Source organism: Vombatus ursinus, unplaced genomic scaffold (assembly GCF_900497805.2).
Source record: "Vombatus ursinus unplaced genomic scaffold, bare-nosed wombat genome assembly UNPS02014772.1, whole genome shotgun sequence".
Taxonomy (NCBI): Eukaryota; Metazoa; Chordata; class Mammalia; order Diprotodontia; family Vombatidae; genus Vombatus; species Vombatus ursinus.
Window position 1 is genome coordinate 23,692,627 of NW_020954550.1, and position 23,044 is coordinate 23,715,670.

The following is a 23,044-nucleotide window of genomic DNA, read 5'->3' on the forward strand; positions in this document are numbered from 1 at the left end:
AAACTAAGGAGAAAGGACTTATTCCTAAAATATTCAAGTTGTGAATAAATGATTACACTCTGGTGATTTAAGCCTACTCCATTGTCTTTCATTATTGATTTTTAAAAGTTTTATTGATGCTTTTTGCCTTTATATCAGTCTCTTCTATTCCTCTCAGCCCCTTGATTGAACTTTCCCTTGTGACAAAGAAAAATCTATGCATAGGTCTCCCAGATCTTCCTCTCCAGTTATAGCTATTAAGAATATAAACTCTTCTGTTTGGCTTTTAAAGTTCTCTACAGCCTAATGATCATACATTTTCAGTCTCACTACTCCCCTCTACACACTTTAAAGTCTAGTCATACCACCCTTCTTGCTGTTTCCCACAAATAACACTACATCTCCTATCTCTGGGCACTAGCTTCTTCTAATTCCTTCCCAGCCCATATCTGTAATGTTCTCTCTCCTCACCTGTCTCTTGGAATCCCTGATTTCTTTCAAGACTCAGTGGCAAATTCCAGTTTCTGCCTTTCCTGGTCACGGCAGTTGCTAATGCCTTTCTCTTCAACATTACCTTGTATCTACTTTTGTCTTGAGGACTCTTTTGCTTTTGTAACCCTGGCACAGAGCAAAATGTCTGGCACAAAGTCAGCATTGAGTAAATGCTTGTTGACTGATATAACATTCCATTAAATTTGGATGCCTCTTTGAAAGTACTTGTTTATTTATGTATGGTATCTACCAATGTGAGGAGGGGCTGTTTTTGCTTTTCTTTGTATGCCTAGAACTTGTATAGCACAGTGTAAGGGCTTTGTTGACTAATTGGCAACAACCAAATAAGGGCATGGCTGTAATTAAGAAATTCTAGGACCTGCCACAAGATTAAGTTTTTAAAAGTTTTCTTTCTTTTTTTTTTTTGTTAAAAAGTTTTCTTATCAAAACTTAAAAGTTCCTTAAATTCAGGTTTCAACTACTATTGAATGATAATGATTAAAGTTAAAAACCCATTCATAAAATTACAGGCTGACTGTTTTGGAGAAAAGTAATACATACCATTTTTTTCTGCAAATGCAATTGCATCTTCTTTGGTACTGAAGGTTAGAACCAGATTTGACAGAGGATCCGCCCTGTAGGAAATACATTTGTATTTGGTCATCTAGAGCTTAATATGACAATATAAGACATTTTTAGACAGATCATCGTGTGTGTATATGTAGTGTATGTCCGTATTTTTGAGCATTTTCATGTTAAAACATAAAGGGCTATATATATGAAAACAGGAGGAAGAAAGCTGTGACATGGGGCTTCTTTTTACCCTCATTACCCAGACAGAGAACCCTGCAGAGAGATAACAACAAAACTCTGACCATCTTAATTCTATCATTACTATAAAGCACAGAGAAACTGCCAAGATATGATGAACATGACTTGTGTTCCAACTTCTGAAGAAATCACTCCTACTGTCAGAGACACTTAGAACAATGAGGCTCCAGGACCTAATGGCATACCTGCTGAGTTTTTCAAGCAGGGATGGAGGTAATATTTAGACATCTAGGCATTTTTTCCCTTCCAAAATATGAAATGCTGAAGAAATGCCACAAGATTTCAAAAATGTCACTACCACTGTCTCCCTTAACGAAAGACGACGGTAGCAAACAGGAACTCTATGGACTGAATTCTTCTGGGATAACTCTTAACTATTACAAATCATATATTCCCAAGAATCTTTTTTCTTGCTTTCTTCAAGTCTTGAATCAAATCCTACATCCAGTCCCAGTACTTCCCTATGAAATTACCTTTAATTTACCCTGTAAATATCTTGTATGTAACTAGTAGGTTGCAGGTGACTACTTGAGAACAGGAACTGTTTGTATCTTTTTTTGTGAATCTCTAGCACAGTGCTGGCACATACCAATTGTCTAATAAATGCTTGGTGACCTGATGACTAGATTATTTGATCTTTGCTATTTTAAGTCAGACAAAGGAAGAATATATAAAATATGAAGATTCTCTGAACTCCTAAGAAACTGGCTATAAAGAAACAACTTTTAGGGGTAGCTAGGTGGCGTGGTGGATAGAGCTCTTGCCTTGGAGTCAGGAGGACCTGAGTTCAAATTTGACCTCAGACACTTGACACTTAGTAGATGTGTGACCCTGGGCAAGTCATTTAACCCCATTGCCTAACCAAAAAACAAAACAAAAAACAAACAAACAAAAAAAAACTTTTAGAGATAGAAGGGGTCTGAAAGAGTTAGTCTAAGTAATTCATTTTTATAAGTGAGGAAACTGAGGCTCAAAATGGAAAAGTAATCTGCTGAAGAACATAAAATAATTAACCAAGCACATATAAAGTTCTTATTATGTGCCAGATACTATGTTAAGCACTAGAGATACAAGGGAAAAAAAAAAAAGAAACGTTACCTGCTCTCCAGGAACTCACATTTTACCAGGAAAATTACATAAAGCATATATTATATAAAGTATATATATAAAGTAATATATATGTATGTGTGTATATATTTTATATATATATATATATATATATATATGTAAAATGAGTATAAGGTAATGGGGGGTATATGGAGAGCGGAAAAGTCATTAGAAGCTGGAGAGATCAAGAAAGTCCCATATAGGACCCAAGACCAGAATCTCGAACTACTGATTCTTACAGTACTCTTTGTAGTGTAATTACCACACTACACATAAACCAACTAAGAAAAAGTGTCAATGTGCATATAATCTATCAAATTGCTTATGACTGCTGGAGTTTATCCAGTTGATGAATGAACAGCAGTGAAAGAGCACTTAGTTAGGAATTAGAAGATCTAAATTCTAATTCTTTGAGGGCTGAGTAGGGAAGGTATTACCTCTATTTTTCAGATAAACAGACTTGTTAAGTTAAATAATAACATATTACTATAATATTTTAATATGCAAAAAAGAATAATAGAATTTGAGAGCTGGAAGGTACCTTAGAGATCATTTAGTCCCACCTCTCATTTTACAGATAAGAAAACTGAGACTCAGATATTAACTGAACAAGAACACAAAGCTAGTTTGTGGCAGAAGTGGTGATTCAAATCCATGCCTCCTGGCTCCCAAGCTAATGGTTTTTTTTTTCCCTTGACACATAATGCCTCCTTTTAAAATTGTTTTCACACACTAGTTCAAGAAGTGACTTGACCAAGCATTACATACAATTAACTGAAGTCTCTTGATTCGTAGCTCTATGCTCTAATACAATAATGCCTCTCAATTATCAAATGGCTCATGTTCATAAGTAAATCAATAGATTGTATCCCCATGGACCTTCTATTCTTAACAAAAAAGGTCTGATTATTTAAAGTGCAACTGTCAGTTGTCTTCCCAGGAATGGGCAAAAGAAAGGAGAAGCAGGTAATAAGTGCTTAATGAATGCTTGTTGAGGTTACAATGATAAAATTTTTGAGTCTTACAAAATGACATATTCTACTTGTGATGATTCTTTTTTTTTTGTTCCCAAGGCTAAGTATGGTTTTCTTTGCAAAAATAGTACCTTTTTGCTATTTTGAATTTCCAAGAGGAGCAAGCAATTAAAAAATATAAAAATAAAAACCAGTGGTGAAAACACAAACACAATTTAGTATTTTGCTGATCACTAATAGATATTTGGATTCCACATATGATACAACCTTCAGCCAGAATCTGCCAGGCCTCATGATTCCCCATACCTTGGCAGAGATATTAAAGGTTATCAAACAACAACAACAACAACACAAGCTGCCAGAAGTACAAATGTCATAGGACACAAACTAGGTATAGATCAACATCTCACACCATATACCAAGATAAGGTCAAAATGGGTGCATGGATATAAAGGGTGACACCGTAAGCAAATTAGAAGAGCAAGGAATACTCTGTCAGATCTACAGAGAGGGAAAGAATTCATGATCAAGCAATAGAGAGCATTAATAATTTTAATTATATTAAATTAAAAAGCTTTTGTACAAACAAAACCAATGCAACCAAGATTAGAAGGAAAGCAGAAAGCTGAGAAGCAATCTTTATGGCAGTGGCTCTGATAAAGGCCTCATTTCTCACATATATAGAGAACTGAGTAAAATGTATAAGAATATGAGCCATTCCCCAATTGATAAATGGTCAAAGGATATAAACAGGCAATTTTCAGATGAAAAGTCAAAGCTATCTATAGGCATATGAAGAAGTGCTCTAAATCACTTCTGACTAGAGAAATGCAAATTAAAACAACTCTGAGATACCACTTCACACCTATCAGATTGGCTAATATGGCAGAAAAGGAAAATAAATGTTGGAGAGGATGTGGGAAAATTGGGACACTGATGCACCACTGGTGGAGCTGTAAACTGAGCCAACCATTCTGGAGAACAATTTGCAACTATGTCCAAAGGCATACCAAACTGTGCATACCCTTTGATCCAATAATACTACTACTAGGTCTGTATCCCAAAGAGATCATACAAAAGGGAAAAGGACCTATATGTGAAAAAAACATTTATATCAGCCCTATTTGTGGTGGCAAAATGCTGGAAATAAAGGGGATGCCCATCAATTAGGGAATAGTTGAACAAGTTGTGGTATATGAATGTAATGGAATACTATTGTGCAATAAGAAATGATGAAGAGATTGCACAAAATCCTGGAAAGACTCGTATGAACTGATGCAAAGTGAAATAAGCAGAACCAGGAAAATATTGTACACAGCATCAGCAACATTGTGTGATGATCAGCTATAAATGACTCAGCTGTTCTCAGCAACACAGTGATCCAAGACAAGCACAAAAGACTCATGAAGGAAAATGCTATCCATATCCAGATAAAGAACTGAGATTCTGAATGCAGATGGAAACATTTTTTTCACTTGCTTTATTCTTTCTCATGTTTTTTTTAATCTGTTTCTTCTTTCACAACTGTGACTAATATGGAAATATTTTTTACATGATAGCACATGTATAAACTGTATCAGACTGCCTACCGTTTTCAGAAGAGGGGAGGAGAGGAGGGAGAAAAATTTGGAACTCAAAATCTTGTAAAAATGAATGCTAAAAATTTTCTTGACATGTAATTAGGGAAAAAATAAAATACTACTTAAAAAAGTACAAATGTCAAGTGATATATCCAATTTGAACTGAAAGACAATGGTCCTATTACAAGATATTTGTAAGATATTTAAATATTAAGACACAAATGTTGATGCCTTTGAAAAGCAAAAAAAGTCAGCTGCAGTAGTTCCTACTTTTCAAAAGCTGGTTTAATTTAACTCAAGTTCTAAATGGTTCTAACTTGTGTGATGGTTTTCTAGTCCTTACAGAAAGGTCATTAGCCTGCAAATGCATTCTTTTTTTTTTAACCTTCTATTTTTCACTTTTTGTTAAAAGTTTATTTCTTCAACTAATAAGCATTTAGAAATTAATCTGCCCATACCACTATGTCCTACACCCTCATTTAACAAATTAAAAATAAAGCCCTGACATAGCTGACCAGCAAAACAATTTCCTACATTAACCATGTCCAAAAATGTTACATATCAGTATGCCTTTTAAGTTCATCTACTCTGGCAGGAAGTGAGTTGAGTTTTTCATCTTCATTCTTTTGGACTTATGATTGCACTGATCAGAGTTCTAAAGTCTTCTGATGTTCTCTATAATATTATCACTGTATAAACCGTTCTAGTTCTGCTCACTTCTCTCTGCCAAGGTTCAAAGAGGTCTTCTCGTTTTCCTCTGAATCTATTAATTTAATAATTTCTTATAGCACAATAATATTCCATTACATTCATATTGTGATATATGTTCTTTATCTTAGCCATTTTCCAATAGGAAACAGTTTTCAATTTTTAGCTGAAAATAGTTGCTAAAATGTTAGTACATATAAATTCCTTTCCTCTTTCTTTGATTTCTACGTGGTATAGACTTAGTAGTGTTTTAGTTAGGTCAAAGAACATATATAGTTTAGTAAGCTTCTGGGCATAGTTTCAAATCTGTAAATGCATTCATAATGTATACAGATATTAAAAGAATGAAGACTACAATTAAATTGATATTTAATTTCTCAAGAATCTAAATAAAAATATAGATATAATTTATGACTAAGGTATCCTAAAGCTAAAAATAACCTCTTCTGAACGCAGATTTTGAAACCATATTGTTTCAATATTTTCAACAGCATTATAAACATCAATGTTCTTTTCCAGTTTGTGGATACACACATCTATACATATGTATGAATAGATATGTATATATGTATACACATATAACAGAGTCAGCATAGGAGGGCAATCTGCTAAATAAGTACATAAACATTTCATTCAATTCAGTTCCGCAAACTGTGAGTCAACTACGTACAAAGAACCATGAAAGGTGTGGAGGATATAAAAACACAAATAGTGCTTGTCCTCAACAAGTTTACAACTTTAAAACAATCTTAAGAGATTAATTCATGGAAACTACAAGGACATGATCTTTAAGTTGATAAATTAAAATTAAGTTTTCAAAGTGATTTTAGTTTTGCATGATATCTTCCTCTTAATTTTGATGCTTTAATCTCTATAAATTTCTCAATTAGCAAATCCTGCTGCTAATAACTGATTGGTGGCACAAAGTACAATAAAAATCTAGGCTGGGAGGAATGAGGAAAATACTCTAGTTCATCCCTGCCAATAAGCCCAACTGGTGCCACAGTCTTTTCCACCTGTTCTATTACTGGAACTGTCCAGGGAACTGAAATGCCTCAGTAGGCATTTAACAGTAGATAACTAGAGAAGATGGTAAACTTCCAAACTTTCCTCTAAATTAGTCTAGTATACAGTCCTTTCTACACACAGATGTTCAATAAATGCTGGCAAGATGATTATGAAAACCTTAGTGAGCTATCATTAAATCATCAAAAGGTCTTTCAACCTATCTTTCTGAAAATGGGTTTGGGGATTTTACCATATGCTACAAACTCCCCAAATCTTTACCTTAAGAATTAAGATTCTCAGAGGCAGCTAGGTGTAACAGTGGATAGAGCACTGGCCCTGGAGTCAGGAGGACCTGAGTTCAAATCCGACCTCAGACATATAACACTCACTAGCTGTGTGACTCTGCGCAAGTCACTTAACTCCAGTTGCCTCACCAAAAATAAACAAACAAATAAATAAATAAAAAGAATTAAGATTCTCTTTAACTCCCCCCCACAAAAATTTTTTAAAACATTTTCTAGGAAATTACCACCTCTTAGTAAGTCACATCCAACAAAACTTGAATTAATGATGGTTGAACTATAAGATTCTAAAAAATTCCATAAAATACTTAACCTTAATCAAGTTCAGTCTATCTCTCCCTCTCTGAAAAATAATATACACCCTATTTGCCAGATTGCTTACTACAATCTGGATAACCCTCACAGGGTTACTATGAGGATCAAATGAGATAATATTTGTAAAGCTGTTGGCATACTGCTTGATACATAGGAGGCACTTACGTTGATAGCTTTCACCTCCATGTGCACTGTGTAACACATTTGGGCAATGAAATTTCAGAGTAAACAGGTATCATTCCAATAAGAAACAAAGTTACAATATGATAGGTGCAATCTTCTGGCCAACATTGTGTGTGCGTGTGTGTGTGCATGTATAGGCGGATGGGGTAGGTAAAAACTTCTACTTGGGGACACTTGCTACATATACATAGGAGAGCTATTTTCAGGCCTACAAACGGCATCTACTTTGCTAATCCAATAAAGAGTTAAGATAAATCATACTATGTGGAAAGTTAGGTGCTGTAAGAATTAGCAATAGCTAAATTAGTGTGTACTTCTGCTTAAATTAGATGACCTTCTATTTCCAAGGATGACACAGAGGGCAAGCTAATTGCCAGAAACTGAATGAGAGATGAGTTATCCTCTAAATATAAAATCTTCCATTTGGTTTTCAAAGTCCTTCATAACCTGGCCCCCTCCTACATTCTAGTCTTCCTACACCTTGTTCTCCTCATGCTATATGACCCAGTGCCACTGGCCTCCTTCATGCTCTTCCCACAAGACACTCCATCCCTCAATTCCTGGCATTTCTCCTATGCCTTGAATTCTTTCCCTTTTCATCTCTTTCTCTTGGATTCTTTTAGGTGCCAGCTAAAATTCCACCTTCTGCAAGAAATATTTCCCAATTCCCCTTAATACTAGTGTCTTCCCTCTAAGATTATCTCCAGTTTCTCCTGTATATATTTTGTTTGCGTGTGTGTGTATCATCTACCCCCCTTCAGTCTGTGAATTCCTTAAGAGCAGGAGTTGTTTTTTGTCTTTCTATATATCACCAGGGGTTAGCACATACTAGGTGCTCAATAAATTATTGCTAACTAAAGGAAAAACAATTATGAAAACAATTTACAAGATATAAAAAGATAAAAAATGCTAAAAATTAATATAGAAACTATATTACTTTTTGCCAAAGAGGTCCAATGGTCCAATACTAACTACATGCTGAGAGAGGAAAAGCCACCAGCGAGCATTTTAAATGTCTCAGCTTCCATCAGAACTAAAATCTTAAATAAGGCAATGATGCAAAAAAGCAATGACCAACTTAGTATAGACATAATCAAAGGTGCTTTAATAAAAACTCCGACAACACTTACATGTGCTTGGGGGAATGGGGCAAGGGAAAGGGAAACAGGGAGGAGAAATCAGATTTCACAGGTATAGAAATTCCTGGTAAGAAAACTCTTTCCACAATTACAGATCTACAACTGATCTTAGAGATTTAAGTGGTCTTTCCAGGGTTACATGGCTAGCAAAATGTAAGAAGCAGTACTTGAACCCAGATTTCCTTGATTCAAAGACAGCTTTCTGTCTACTATGCCATCCTGACTCATGGATTTCATAAACACAAAAATTCTCAAGGGACTCCAAATTTAGGTTATAGTTTATTTTTTTCCTTTCCCTTTAAAACTAACCCTGGAAGTTCAAAATAATTAGAATGTGATTGAATTAAGGGTATTGTTTGATTCTGATATCTACAGATGTTTCATTACCACATTAAGAGAAAATTATTTTTTTTTACTTTAAGCTTTTAACTACTAAAATAAGCTTGGTCCCAAGAGAAAAGATGGGGTGGGGGGAGAAATGTACCCCTCTCCATTTGTTGAAACGGGAAGTTAGAAGGGTTTTGTGAGTGCATACACACATGTTCATGAACATGCAGACATGTTCAAATGAGTTGTTTTGCCAAACTTTTTTCCCCCATTAATATTTTCATTACAAGGGAATATGGGAGAAAGGAGGGTATATTTGGAAATAAAATTTAAAAATAAAGGACAGATATTAAGAAAAACTTCCCAATGCATGTAAAAAAGTAAATCTCAATGTAGAAAGAACTGATGGAAATTAACGAATTGTCTACATATTCAAAAAAGAGGTATAAAAAAAACTATGTTTAATGAGAGGGTTGCAGCACTTGTTTTTACAACTTGAACATGTAGCACTTAAACCCGAGTTACAGGCATTGGTATAATATGACTCATTTCATCACATAAACAAAGCTCCTATGTGATACTTACGACCTCTTGTTTGTACTGTAGTGTATATACTGCACAGCATTATCTCACATAAGCCTCACAACAACCCTATGAAGTAAACAGGGCAAGTATTATCCTGATTTTATAGATGTGAAAATCAAAGTTCAAAAAGAATGAGACTTACCCAAGTTTCCATAGTTAGCAGAGACAGTGAGGCAGTGGTTAAGAGTCAGGAAGAGCTTGGTTCCCATCCCAGTTTCTAAAATACTAGATGTGTGACCTGGGTAAGCCTTTAACTCCTCTGAGACTGCTTCCACATATGTAAAAAGGAGTAATGCCTAAAATATCTAATTCACAGGGCTGTTTTAAGGTAATATATGTAAATGTTTGCCATATTTTAAAGTCCTATATAAACAGTGGCCACTAGTAGTAGTAATAAGCAGAATTGGAATCCAAATCTTGGTCTTTTGATTCCTTACCAAAACTTTGCCCAGGATATCACTATGTATGTATATATTGCTCAAAACTTTTTTGGAAGTGCTTACAGAGCCAGTTTAGGAACCACAAAAAAATCCATTCCCTGCCATGGTATTTCCTGCCTTGATCATCTATCCATCATTGGTGTGAGCAATTCCCGTGAAGGAGCCCTCCTTCCTTGGTATCACCTATAGCAACTGAACACTTAATTGCTATGTGGCAAGGTAAGCAAGTCCCAGAGCCCCAGGCGTGTCTACACCCCCACCCCAGACCACCAATCCTACTTCTAGCTCAACCCCAGAAAGCCATTATACAAAAAAACGCCTGGGAAGACAGAATATGGCAATTGTTTCTACGACTACTGCAGCCCCACATACAGAAAAGAAAATTCTCACCACTGAAGTGCTTGGGAGACTGTTAAATAGCTTAGAATCAGCAGAAATGACATTAAAGAAGGTGCATTACTATCTTCTTTGCTGCAGCACTCCAAGGTGAAAACTATTATGTAATCTCCACCAGAATGTGAGATCCTTGGGAGCAAACTGCCTCTGCTTTTCTATTTGTATCCCCTGCAATTAGCAGAGTGCTTTGCAAATAGTAATTATTTAATAAGAGTTTGTTCATTCATTTATGAGACGACTTAATAACTTGAAACTGTTTTTCAATCAAAAGGGCAAAGATTTGCCACAATTAGGACCATTCAATAGAATGTGGCACTCACTCTGAAATCAATGACTAAGGAGGCCTTGCAAAAACATTTTGAGCAATGGCAATATAGTTGGGATAAGCATATGTTTAGCTTCCTAATGACTGGTCTGAAAAAGAACACTAATTTTGATGTCTAAGTTCTAGTATATTTGACATAACTGTTAGTCACATCAGTCTGTGAAATCCAAAAATCAGCCTTCCTCCTACCTATCACTGCTATTACGACAAATTTCTATTATCAGACTCACTACTTAACTAGGAGACTTTATTTGAATCATTCTATACTTAGGGACAATGTAGTATAATCCTGTCATTTTAAAGATAAAGGAGTCGAGGCCTAGACAGGCTGAATGAGGTGTCCAAGTTCAGAACACAGGAGACAAGACAAGATGGGCCAGTGTCAGCCTCATGGGGTTTGCTCTTCTCACTACCATCTCTGTGTTAGGCCACTACTTATACTCTTCACTTGATTCTATTTCTCCTTAGATGGGGAAAGAGAGACAGGGACAGAGAGATAGAAAGAGGGACAGGGAGGGAGGGGTGATGTTCAGACATTTGAAATACTTTATGCAATGCAACAGAAATGTGTGTGCATGTATTTGTATATATGCATATATGTACGTGTATACCCACACAAATACATGCATATTTGTGTCCCTATCCATGTAGTTAAGAGCTCCACATCACCAACATTTGGCAACTCTGTGGGTGTGGGAATGGGTAGAGTGCCAGGTGCAGCACGGACAACAACATTCCTCTTCCCCCACACCCCAAAACAATTCCTTTGACTGACACTAAATATCCAGCATTAACAGATTAGCATTCCCTGGTTCCTTATTGTATATTGTAGAGTTTTAGCCCAATAATACCTATGTCGAAAATTTCAGGAAGTCTGGTGTTGGAAAATCCAGATCTTCAAAAGTTTATGTGCAAAAGGCATGGAAAGAAATATACAAATATAAATGCTTTAAAAACAACTTTGCAAATATCTTAATACAGAATTCCATGTTTTTTTCACAATACCTAATGTCTTAAATGCTATTTTGTCACATCATTAAATGTTATGGTTGGTAGCAGGTATGATAAATGAAGAAGCTGCTTTGCCCAAATAATATTTTCAAAAATTATTTAATGCTGTAACAAGCTCTATTTCTGAGATTAAAGAAAACAAAAACAAAAACAAAAATGAGCAGAAGTGATATAGTTAAACCTGTTGGCTAAATTTTTTTCTTTTACTACCAGGACAAATGGGAGTAATGAAACCTCTATCAAACTTAAGATTTATTTTATAAAGCACCATTTTTATAACTATTGCGTTATTGTGAGATATCCTTTGTTCTTCTAAATATTTCTTTGGTCTATAAAGTTTCTATGGTTAATTTTTAAAGGTACTTGAGAACTTAAGAGTCAGGTTTAACCTATAGGGTATGTATTATTTATTCATTAAAAGTAATGATGGCATAAAAAAAGATATGATACAATGGTACAAATGTCCATGTTTCTTTTTTCTTTGGTTTTTTTTTTTTGTTTGTTTGTTTTTTAAAGGCAGAACATATTTAGAAGCTTGTGAAACTACTTCAAAACCCAAACAGGGATTTCTGGACTTAGACATGCTTTAAATAATATAATCATATAAGCTTCTGTTTAAGAATAGTAAATCCAAAATAGTCTATCTAAATTCAAACTGTATTCTTGCATGAAATGTTAGGCTCAAGTAAAGTACTGTCTATCAAAGTAAACTGCACGTGGTGGATCCTTGATAAATATCTGATAAATGTTGAAGTAAATTAAGGTATACAAGTCCAAAGCCCCTAAAAGAGTTTTTAACACTGAAGATAGGAATGGAAAGCTAAGTAATGCTCGCGTTAAAATTTCATGTTTAATGAAATCACAGTACTATGTTTTTTCTTAAAAGTTCACATCTTTCTAGTGTATGATTTAAAAATCTTTATGTTATACAGTAGACTTATTCTGGAGGATATGCAATGCCAAAATCTAATCTGCCTAATTATAGAAAGCTATATTCAAATTTAATAATGGCAGCCATTTTAAACAGGTCCAACTACATCTACAGTAAAAGATAAGCAACATACCTTACTAAACTAGAAAGTTAATTTGGACTGGTAATAAAAGTTTGCTAGAACTGAGTTGCATAAAATGTCTTAAGAATTCCTGACCACAACATTAATATTAGGGGTTATCTGAATGTCCTAGACTGAGACATCATTAGTATTAACATTTACTGAACTTGACTCTATACCACTGAGGGTAAAGTCACTTACACTGGGAACATTTTATGACTACTATGTTTATATAGACCCCAATGACTGGCAAACTCTCTCAAATAAGTTAGAGCACTAAATTCTAAACCTACCTGACGACTTCCCTCTAAACTGTATAAAGAAATTTCATTGTGACTTAATATTAAGAAGAAAAGAGTAATGTACTAGGATTATAAATCTAAAGCTAGAAGCACAAAATTAGTAACACTTTTTCCTTAATTACCCAAGTGTAACTTGAAATATCTGATCTGAGTATAATGCCATTTGGGCAACCATTACTCAGTACTCACTGTATACACAGTACTGTGCTGGTCCAGATTAACATAATAGCAGGAAAGGCATCAATGTAATTTCCACATTTTATGTTTCTTCAGGCAGAGTGCCTATACTAACTGGCCTTCATAAGCACTGTCAAAACATACCATCACTGCACATGAAACAGCCCAAAAATTTAAAGTGTTCAAAGTAAAACAAACAAAAAACTGTACAGAAGTAAAAGTGAAGTCCAAATTAAGCCAACAAATAGCACTCACGTTGATGCCCAACCCATCAACGGGTTTTCCCATCTCTCTCTGGTATCAAACTCCATCTTCCATTTCTTTGTGTTGTTTACTCCAGACTGCATGTTATTGCGAGTAGGAACAAAAATCTGAACTTTTCTAGTTTTGATATGTTCCTCTGGAACACCAGTCAATGTAGTAATATCCTAAAAAGAAACAAACAAACAAACATGTTTCAGACAGACTGTATACCTACAAATGTGCTTTTATAATTCTGTTTCTTTACACTAATCTATTCACATTTCTTTATTTGTAGACTGGTTTTCTACTTCTTTATGGTTATTTAATTTCTCAGATAGACATGAAAGACAAGACATTCAACAAATCTCTTTATGAAAATGGTAGGGTCTTCCTGTTGTTCTGAGACATCTCCTTTAATTCTCCCCACACAGTTTTACTGGTCAAAAAAAAAAAAAATCCTGCTGAAGCTTTTACAATAGTTGCTAAACTGAAAAACATACAGTACCCTACCAACTTAACAAAGGAGTAATATTAATTTTTAGAGTATCTTGCTGGAAGAAGGCTCTCTTTTCATGAACTAGTATCAGGAGAGAATGAAAACAAGAGTTCTTCTGCTTGGAGATAATGAAAATTCTAACTAAACTTTAAGTAGGAAAAAACACAATAGCCACAAACCCTATAATCAGTGTCTCGCTATGGAGAACAATTAATTTCCTTTACAGGAAGGACTGAAACCATTAAAAAAATAAAACTAATTAAAACTCAAAACGGTATTTTTATCTGCCGATGCTGACGTCTTCTAAGATAAGGATGAATCAAATCTAATCTCTCCTCCAAAGCTAAGGGTGAAATTTTATAATTTTCCCAGCTCTGTATGCTAAATATTAAGGTTGAACTTTCTCGACCATTCCTTCCTCCTCAACCCCCTTACATACTCTGGTCAATAACAAAATGTTAATGCAGTGAATATCCAGAGATATGGCTATCTGTATTAAATTCATTTAACAAGTCTGAGCAATACTGACATGACACACAATAACCAGATAAACATATTTAATAAAACATTTCGGGATTTCTGTCCCTATTTAATAATAGTAAAATATTTTATTCTCTGAAAAATAATTAGCACTGCTTCCAAATCATTCCCAGAAATGAAGCAAGTCTTAATTCACATTTCACTTAATAAAGTAAGCTTTGAACAGCTATTTAAGATGACTAGGGTGGGGACGGGGGTGGGGGTAAACATGAAATACCTATAGAATAACTATAAAACTAAAGATTATGCTTTGCAAATAATAAGCCTGTGTACAGAATTATGTTCTTCAACTCTTGTAATATATATTACTTTTTCATAAAAAACAACCTCAATAAACTTATGTTAATGCCCAATAAATAAAAACTGACCAAACTTTTTTTGATTTTAAACAAAAGTAGTTGTTTATGGTAATATATGTTTAGCAATGCTAAAAATAAAAGAAATCATATTATTATTCAAAGCTACAACATACATGGGGAAAAGATTTGACAGGTACTTCTGACTATACTGGTCTAATACACCCACAAGATTAAAAAGTAATACACTTCAAAGTTTTTTATTTTAGTTGGCAATAAATGTTATGCTTAACACAATACTTTTCCACCTGTACCAATAATGAGGTGTGGTTTCTCTGTCACAGCTTGTCTGTTTACAGAAACTATCAAAATGATACACATATATTTATACAAATATGCAGTCCAAGTATGTGCCTACATTATAAAAAAGAAAAGCAAACAACTGTTGCATGGTATCTGAAATAAAAGTGAAAATGTTTAATTGTCCCATATTGCAATGACAGAAAAATCAACGGTAAGACTCAGAATCCTAAAATGTAAAACTATTACTCCCATGAACCCATGAATGAACTGCAGGAATAACAAGTAAACCAGAATTTTTAAAACATGAGGACTAATTCCCAAGAAAATGAATTCTAGATATCACAAGATTAGATGCTGAATCTAGTTTTAGAAAGAGATACTTCTCTGTATTCTAGGTACAGAAATTTATAAAATGAGTATATTTAACATTAAGATGGTTTTTTCCCCTTGATTTGTGCTGAATTACAGTTTAACGTGAATTATGACAAAAACCTCCTGAAATTAAGAAAATTACTTATTGTTTCAATTAGATAGTGAATAGCTACATGATGTTGCTAATCTTTTTATATTTTTGACTTTAACTGCTTATGTTTCCATGCCTTCTGGGAATATAGCAATTATTTATTGATATCTTCCCCAATTTAAAGTTGGCACTTGAACAGACGATTCTCAGGACAATAAGTTTCTGGATTTTGAAGCCCAAGTTGTCCTGACATAGAATCACTGTTTTTGCTTGCAGTAGACATGTAAGGTACTGTAGCATAGCTGAGCTGTTGCCAAAGATAGAGAATAAAAAAGCTTGGCATCTATGACATACTTGACACCTAAAGGGCACAGAAGCTCTAAAATTCCTATTCCCTGTAGGCGCACTCTTAGTCTAGACAAACTGATTTCTCACACTTTTAAAATGCATTACAACACTCTATTGTGATCATTTCATCCACACAGCTTCAGCTAGTGACAGAAGAACCTGTCCTTTAAGCGACATTTCAATGGGCTAAAGTTCCCGCTTCAAGATGCCATTAAAACAATATAATACTTGAAAAGAACTATGCTGCACTAAGTTGAACTCTGTACTCTGTCCTCAATGCTTTGCTTTGAGTCCAAGTTCTCAATGAGCTACCTGTGAACCAATTTTCAAAAACAAAATGTTTGAAAGTCATTTTAGGTTATAAGTATGACCTTGATTTTTTTTTTAATAAGCTCCTTGATTTTTGCTCTTGCATTAAAAATCAGTTTAAAAGTTGGAGAATCACCTGCTAATAATGATTTATTGGGTTCTGGAAAAATGTAGTAGAGCAGAAATACCTTGAATTCAACAAAGATTTGAAACTTTACCAATCTGAATGAACTAGACACTTGGCTATAGATTAAATAAATTAATACATTTTCTGACAACTAATGAGTATGGTTAAGGTAAACTAGGGCTTCAAATTTCACCTGAAAAAGTTTGAACTAAATTCCTCTGTAAACTAGTCAATTTTTTACTTGACATGTAGAAAATGGCAATCTATGCAATTATAACAAATAATGACATTATCCTACCAAAGTAAAAAAAAAAAAAAAACACCTTTTCTAAATATTTAAAATGTGAATGATGTATATGACTCACTTATATTACTACAGAAGATGGAAACATCTGAATAAAGATGTTTCCAAAGATAAAGTTCCAAAAATGTAATACATTCTACTCCCACAGATGTAGGCCATAGAGGAAAACCCAATTGCAGTTCATAAATTCAATGTTACCAGAATCTGGATTTGACTTTGAGAGGATGCACATAATTCTTCTGCAATAGAGTCCACACCTATAGCATCATCTCTACTTTATATTAAAAAATTCTAAAAGAGGTGGCAGCTGGTGGGCCTACCATTTTTTTCCCTGAGTAGCAAATAATTCACCAAATAGAAAAACTAAGAGAAAATAATAAGAAATGATGTGCTGATTCAAGTAAATCACATTTTTCTTCCAAACATCAAGGGGCCAAAGTCTTTTTTTACTCTCATTAAATATTAGCTTTTCATATAAAAAACTATATGATTCGGTTATCAACTATTCAAGACCATTTATCTTGTGTGAATTCAACTTTTTTTTAAACAAAGGAAGCAGTGAACAAGCAATGGGAAGTTGGTGTCAAAATGCAGAAAAACCTCCCAGCAAGCTTCTTGCAACCACCCAGGATTTAGAGTCTTGCTGGCTGCTCTCTTTTCAATACCAGAATTTCACACATTTCAATGACCATTATGACTTCAAAGAATCAAATTTTCATCATTGTCCGTCATCTGCCGGTTGATTTGTATAAAGGGGTTCTTCTGCATGCACTCTAAACAAAAGGCTCCCAACTTTCGTGGCGATATATCAAGTTTAAAAGTTCTGTTTGTGACAGTTGTGTCTGTGGTAAATTAGGGTAACACTGAAGGAGTGCAGCTGCTCCGCAGGAACCTCCTTTTTGGCATCATTTCACTTAAATAAAAACTGAATAATTAGCTTCTGCCTTTATTAAACCACAAAAATGCCACTGGCCTTAGTAATTACTTCCGGTTGCCCCACCCACTTAACCTTAACAGTTTACATTTGTCATAAAGGAGAAATAAATAGAAGTTTTTGCACTTTAAATGAATTTACCACAGACCTCTCAGTATACTCTCCAAAGCCATAATTTTTACCAGGCCTTGGTAATAAGTTGAAATTGCATGAGAATTTTTTTTTGGGGGGGGGGGGAATAGTTATCATGGAACATTATAAAACTAAAAACAACTATAACATACAAGAATTTGGTTAGTTGAGATGAAATTGTAAACTGTTAGTTACAAAATAATACCTTTGAATTTATATTCAATTAATATACTTGATTTTTTTCTATTAAGATTCATGATGTAATAGATAACATTTATATAATGCTTTAAGGTTTGCGAATAACTTTATACATTATGTCATTTCAGGCTAACAATCACCCTGTGAGATAGGCAGTATTATTATTCTCATTTTATAGATGTAGAAACTGAGGCTTAGAGAGGTTAAGTGACTTGCCCAGGGTCACACACCTATTAAATATCTAAGGCAGTATTCAAACACAGGTCTTCTGGACTGAAGTCCAACATTCTATCTACTGTGCCACTAGGCTTCATCATCATCACTATCATCACTATGATTTTGAAAGACAAGTTCTAAGGAAATGCAAGGTGAACATAATTTTCATGTTCAGTATGGACATTTAGGAATTCATTAAGTGATAAAGATAAAGGATAATTCATATCTTGAATTTTAGAGTTATAAGGAAGCAAGTAGTGCAGTGGATTGAGCGCTGGGCCTGCACTGAGGAAGATTCATCTTGCTGAGTTCAAATCTGGTCTCAGATAAGTATCTACTTACTGAGCCATGTGACCCTAGACAAATCACTTAATACTGATTGCCTCAGTCTCCTCATCTATAAAATGAACTGATGAAGGAAATGGCAAACCACTCCGGTATCTCTGGCAAGAAAACCCCAAATGGGGTCACAAAGAGTCAGACTACCAAAAAACAACTGAACAACAAGGAGGCAGATAGTATTAACATATCTCTTTCTCTTGAAGAGCTCAAAGCATTTTACAATTGTCACTGAGTACAGTATTCTAGAGGCAAACAAATATAAAATGAGTCTAGGATGGGTCAAGATGACCAATTATTTAAGTGACACCCTGAATATAGGAGGTGGACCAATTAATGTGACAGAATCCTTGGAGGTAAAGTTCATTTCCCTGAGGCTTACAGAGATTAAGTGACTTGCCCAGGGTCATACAAGTAGTGATAAAGCTATAATTTAAACACAGGTCATCTGCTTGCAAAATTCAAAGATATCTATGTGACAACTATGGATAGTAATCACCCTGGGCAAGTTTTCCTTAAAGCCAAGGAAATGGGATAAAATTTCTAAGATGCCGAAGTACAGATAAGCAATCTTGAGGTTAAGTTGAAAATTAAAAAACTAAATGAAAAAACTAAAAAGAAGTATACTTAGAAATTCTACTGTATCAAAATTAATTTGACTACCAAAACTTCCTCTCCTTTGTTATGAAATCCTTCAATTTAGGAAAATATTATGGATAAAGGGCTCTAAAAACAAAAGAAATTATCCAGATAGCTACTGCTTAACCATGCAGTGGATCTTCAATACTCTTATGTTTAGGGGGATGAAAGAGGAAGCTTTAGGAAAAATTTCCCCGTTCTATAAAATGTTAAAATATTCTGGCCAAACTCCTTTCAATTCCTTGAAGACAGAGGTGTTGTACGGTAGGCACTTTAGCAAATCCTTATTAAATGAACCTTTGTTCGCTAATCCAAGGCATCTGAGTGGTATACTTAAGAACCTCTAGTGTAATCTTGGTCCCACAGAAGAGAAAATGAAGCATACACTGTCAGTTGTTCACTGTACAGGCTGTCTACTTAACTGTTTGTTACAAGGGAGGGTTCAATTCCAAAGTAAGGTAGGGGTGTGTGTGAGTGTGTGTGTGTGTGTGTGTGTGTGTGTGTGTGTGCATGTGTGTGTGTGAGAAAGAATATATCCATAAAAGACTGAAAAAAAAGTAATAATAAATTTTAATCAAGAAAAAAGAACCTATAACATTCACAGATTTAAGGGAAAGAAGGTAAAAACTATCACAGAAATTATATTTTTTAAATCCCTATCTAATTATGATCAATTGTTCTTTCACTGCTAATTATTAGAGCTTTGACCTCACACAAAAGGCATTTTGATGGCAAGTCATATGACGTGGAGACATCACACGCCACATAAGAGAACCAAATAGAGCCCCAAACACTATTACTCACTTGATCCTTCCATTTCCAACAACTACCATCCTATATGTCTTCTGCCCTTAGTAGCTACACTTTTCGAAAAAAGTCATCTCTACCTGTTCTCCTCTCATTCTCTTCTTAATCCCTCACAATCTGGTTTTTGACCTTATCATTCCACCAAAACTGCTCTCTCAAAAGTTACTAATGATTTCTTAGTTGTCAAATCCAATGGCCTTCTCTCAATTCTCATTCTCCTTGATCATTCTGCAACCTTTGACACTGCTGGTCACTCTCTCCTCAATACTCTCTTCTCTCTGGATTCTGGTACTGATATAACTTCATTGTCCATTATGCCTTTTAGCAAGATGTGGTTTCCTTCCTTTTCTCTTTTAATTAGGTCTATTTTTGCTTTTGTTTTATCTGAGATCATGATTGCTATCCCCCCTTTTTTTTTTTTACTTCAACTGAATCATAATAGATTCTGCTCCAGCCCTTTATTTTAACTCTGTGTGTGTCTCTGTTTTAAGTATGTTTCTTGTAAACAATATATTGTTGGATTCTGGTTTCTATTTCATTCTTCTATCCACTTCCATTTTATGGAGGAATTCATCTCATTCACATTCATAGTTATGACTACTAAATACACCTTTCCTTCCATTCTATTTTCTTCTATTTATCTTTCTTTCTCTCTTTATCCTCTGCCTCCTCTAAAGTCTGTTTTGTTTCTAACCAATGCCTTCTTTCTCTGACTTATTTTTTATCTGCCCCTCTCCTCTTCCTCCTCTTCTTCTATTTCCCTGTTGGGTAAGATAGATTTCTATACCCAAATGAGTGTATGTTTTTTCCTCTATGAACCAATTTAGATGAGAGTGAGGTTCAAGTGTTGTTCCCCTTCCCCACCATTTTCTCCTCTACTATAAAAACTCCTTCTAGTCTTGCATTTGAAAATCAAAATTTTCTGTTCAGATCTGACCTTTTCATCAGGAATGCTTGAAAGTCCTCTATTTCATTAAATACTCCTCCCCCCTTTTTTCCCTTGAAGAATTATATTGTTTTTCTGAGTAAATTATTCTTGGTTGTAATCCCAGCTCATTTGCCTTCTGGAATATCACATTTCAGGTCCTTGGCTCCTTTAACATGGGAATGGCTAAATCTTGTGTGATCCTAATAGTGGCTCCATGGTATTTGAATGGTTTCTTTCTGGCTCCTTGAAATATTTTCTCTTTGACTTGAAAGCTCTGGAATTTGGATATAATACTCCTGGGAGTTTTTATTTTGGGATCATTTTCTGGTGATGATCAATGGATTGTTTCAATTTCTATTTTACCTCTGGTTCTAGGATACTGAGGCAGTTTTCCTTGATGATTTTTTGAAATATAATGTCTAGGCTTTTTCTTTGATCATGGCTTTTAAGCAGTCCAATAATTCACTCCTTGATCTATTTTTTCAGGTCAATGATTTTTCCAACGAGATATTTCACAGTTTCTTCCATTTTTTTCATTCTTTCAACTTTGTTTGATTGTTTCTTGCTGTCTCATGGAGTCATTAGCTGCCAGTTGTCCAATGCTAATTTTTAAGGAATTACTTTCTTCAGTGAGATTTTGTACCTCTTTCTACATATGGCCAATTCTGCTTCTTGAAAGGTTATTTGCTTCAGTATTTTTGTACCAAGCTATTGTCTTTTCACTATTTTCTTCCCTCATTTCATTACCCAATTTTTCCTCTATCATTCTTTGTATGTATGTATGTATGTATGTATGTATGTATGTTGGTGAGGCAATTGGGGTTAAATGAGTTGCCCAGAGTCACAAAGCTAGTAAGTGTTATATATCTGAGGCTGGATTTGAACTCAGGTCCTCCTGACTCCAGGCCCGGTGCTCTATTCACTGTGCCACCTAGCTGCCCCCTCTCTTATTTAATTTTGAAAATAAGTTTTTAGCTTTTCCAAAAATACTTGTTGGACCAATTCAAATTTTTTTTCTTTGAGGCTTTGCCTATAGCTGCTTCCATCTGCTGTCTTCTTTATGTTAAAGTTGGGCTTTGTTCCTGCTGTGGGGTGGGGGGGGGGGGGAAAGGGGTACTGTCCCAAGCTTCAGGCTTTTTTGCACTGCTATTTTCAGAGTTAGTTCTGGAAAATCCTCCTTTCCGCCCTTGAACTGTGATGCTGAAGTGGGTAGTGGCAAATGCCAAATAGCATCTGGTCCTGCATCCAGTGCTAAGACAGTGGTCCCCTCTAATTGCTTTCTGACCAGTGACGAGGTCTCCTTAGCATTTCTGGCTTGAGTGCCTGAACCTGCTGGTGCTTTTGTCCTTACCACTTGTCCCACCACTGGTGTTGCATCCATGTAGACTACTAGCCAGCCTCTACCCCTGTATCACAAATCTCTACTGTTGATTTCTTAAGTTGCCTTGAATTCAAAGAACATTTCACCCTCACCTTTTGTTGGCTCTGCCACTCCAGAATTCAATTTGAGGTATTATGCTAATGATTCTCAAATCTATCTTTTCTGCCCCAATCTCTATGCTGATCTCCAATTTCACATGTTCAGCTGCTTTTCAGACGTCTCAAACTGGATGTCCAGTAGACATCTCAAACTCCATGTCCAAAACAGAATTCATCTTTCCCCTAAACCTTTCTCTTCTCCAACCTTCCCTATTATTCTCTTAGTTGCCAAATCCAATGGCCTCTTTTCAATCCTCATTCTCCTTTACCTCTTTGCAAACTGACATTACTGGTCAATCTCTTCTCCTTGATACTCTCTTCTTTCTAGGGACACCATTCTCTCCAAATTTTCCTCCTACATATATGACTCAATGCAGAGGGGCAACACCACCCTCCCAATTCCTCAGGCTTACAACCTAGGAGTCATCCTGGATTCCTCACTATATTTTGCTTTTACAACATCTCTCAAATATATCCCCTACTCTCTCCTGACATGGGCCATACTCTAGTGAAGGCCCTCATCATTTCATGCCTTGATTATTGTAATAACCTTCTGGCAGGTCTGCTTGCTACAAGTCTCTCCCCATTCCAATCCATCCTCCATTCAGTCACTGAAGTGATCTTCCTAAAATGCAGGTCTTATCATATCAGCTCCCCTACTCTATAATCTCCAAGGGCTTCTTATTGCCTCCAGGAGAAAATACAAAAAG

General features: G+C 35.1%; 1 protein-coding gene across 2 annotated transcripts in view; it reads right to left on the bottom strand.

Annotated features, from left to right (window-relative positions):
* Positions 1 to 23,044, bottom strand: part of NDUFS4 (NADH:ubiquinone oxidoreductase subunit S4) — a 121,976-nt gene that overhangs the window by 33,179 nt on the left and 65,753 nt on the right. For both annotated transcript variants that reach the window (XM_027863339.1, XM_027863340.1), the window contains exons 3-4: positions 13,489 to 13,661; positions 1,033 to 1,106 (exon numbers count right to left, since the gene is read on the bottom strand). In XM_027863339.1, the coding sequence (XP_027719140.1) occupies positions 1,033 to 1,106; positions 13,489 to 13,661 (247 nt within the window). The remainder of the gene's footprint in view (positions 1 to 1,032; positions 1,107 to 13,488; positions 13,662 to 23,044) is intronic.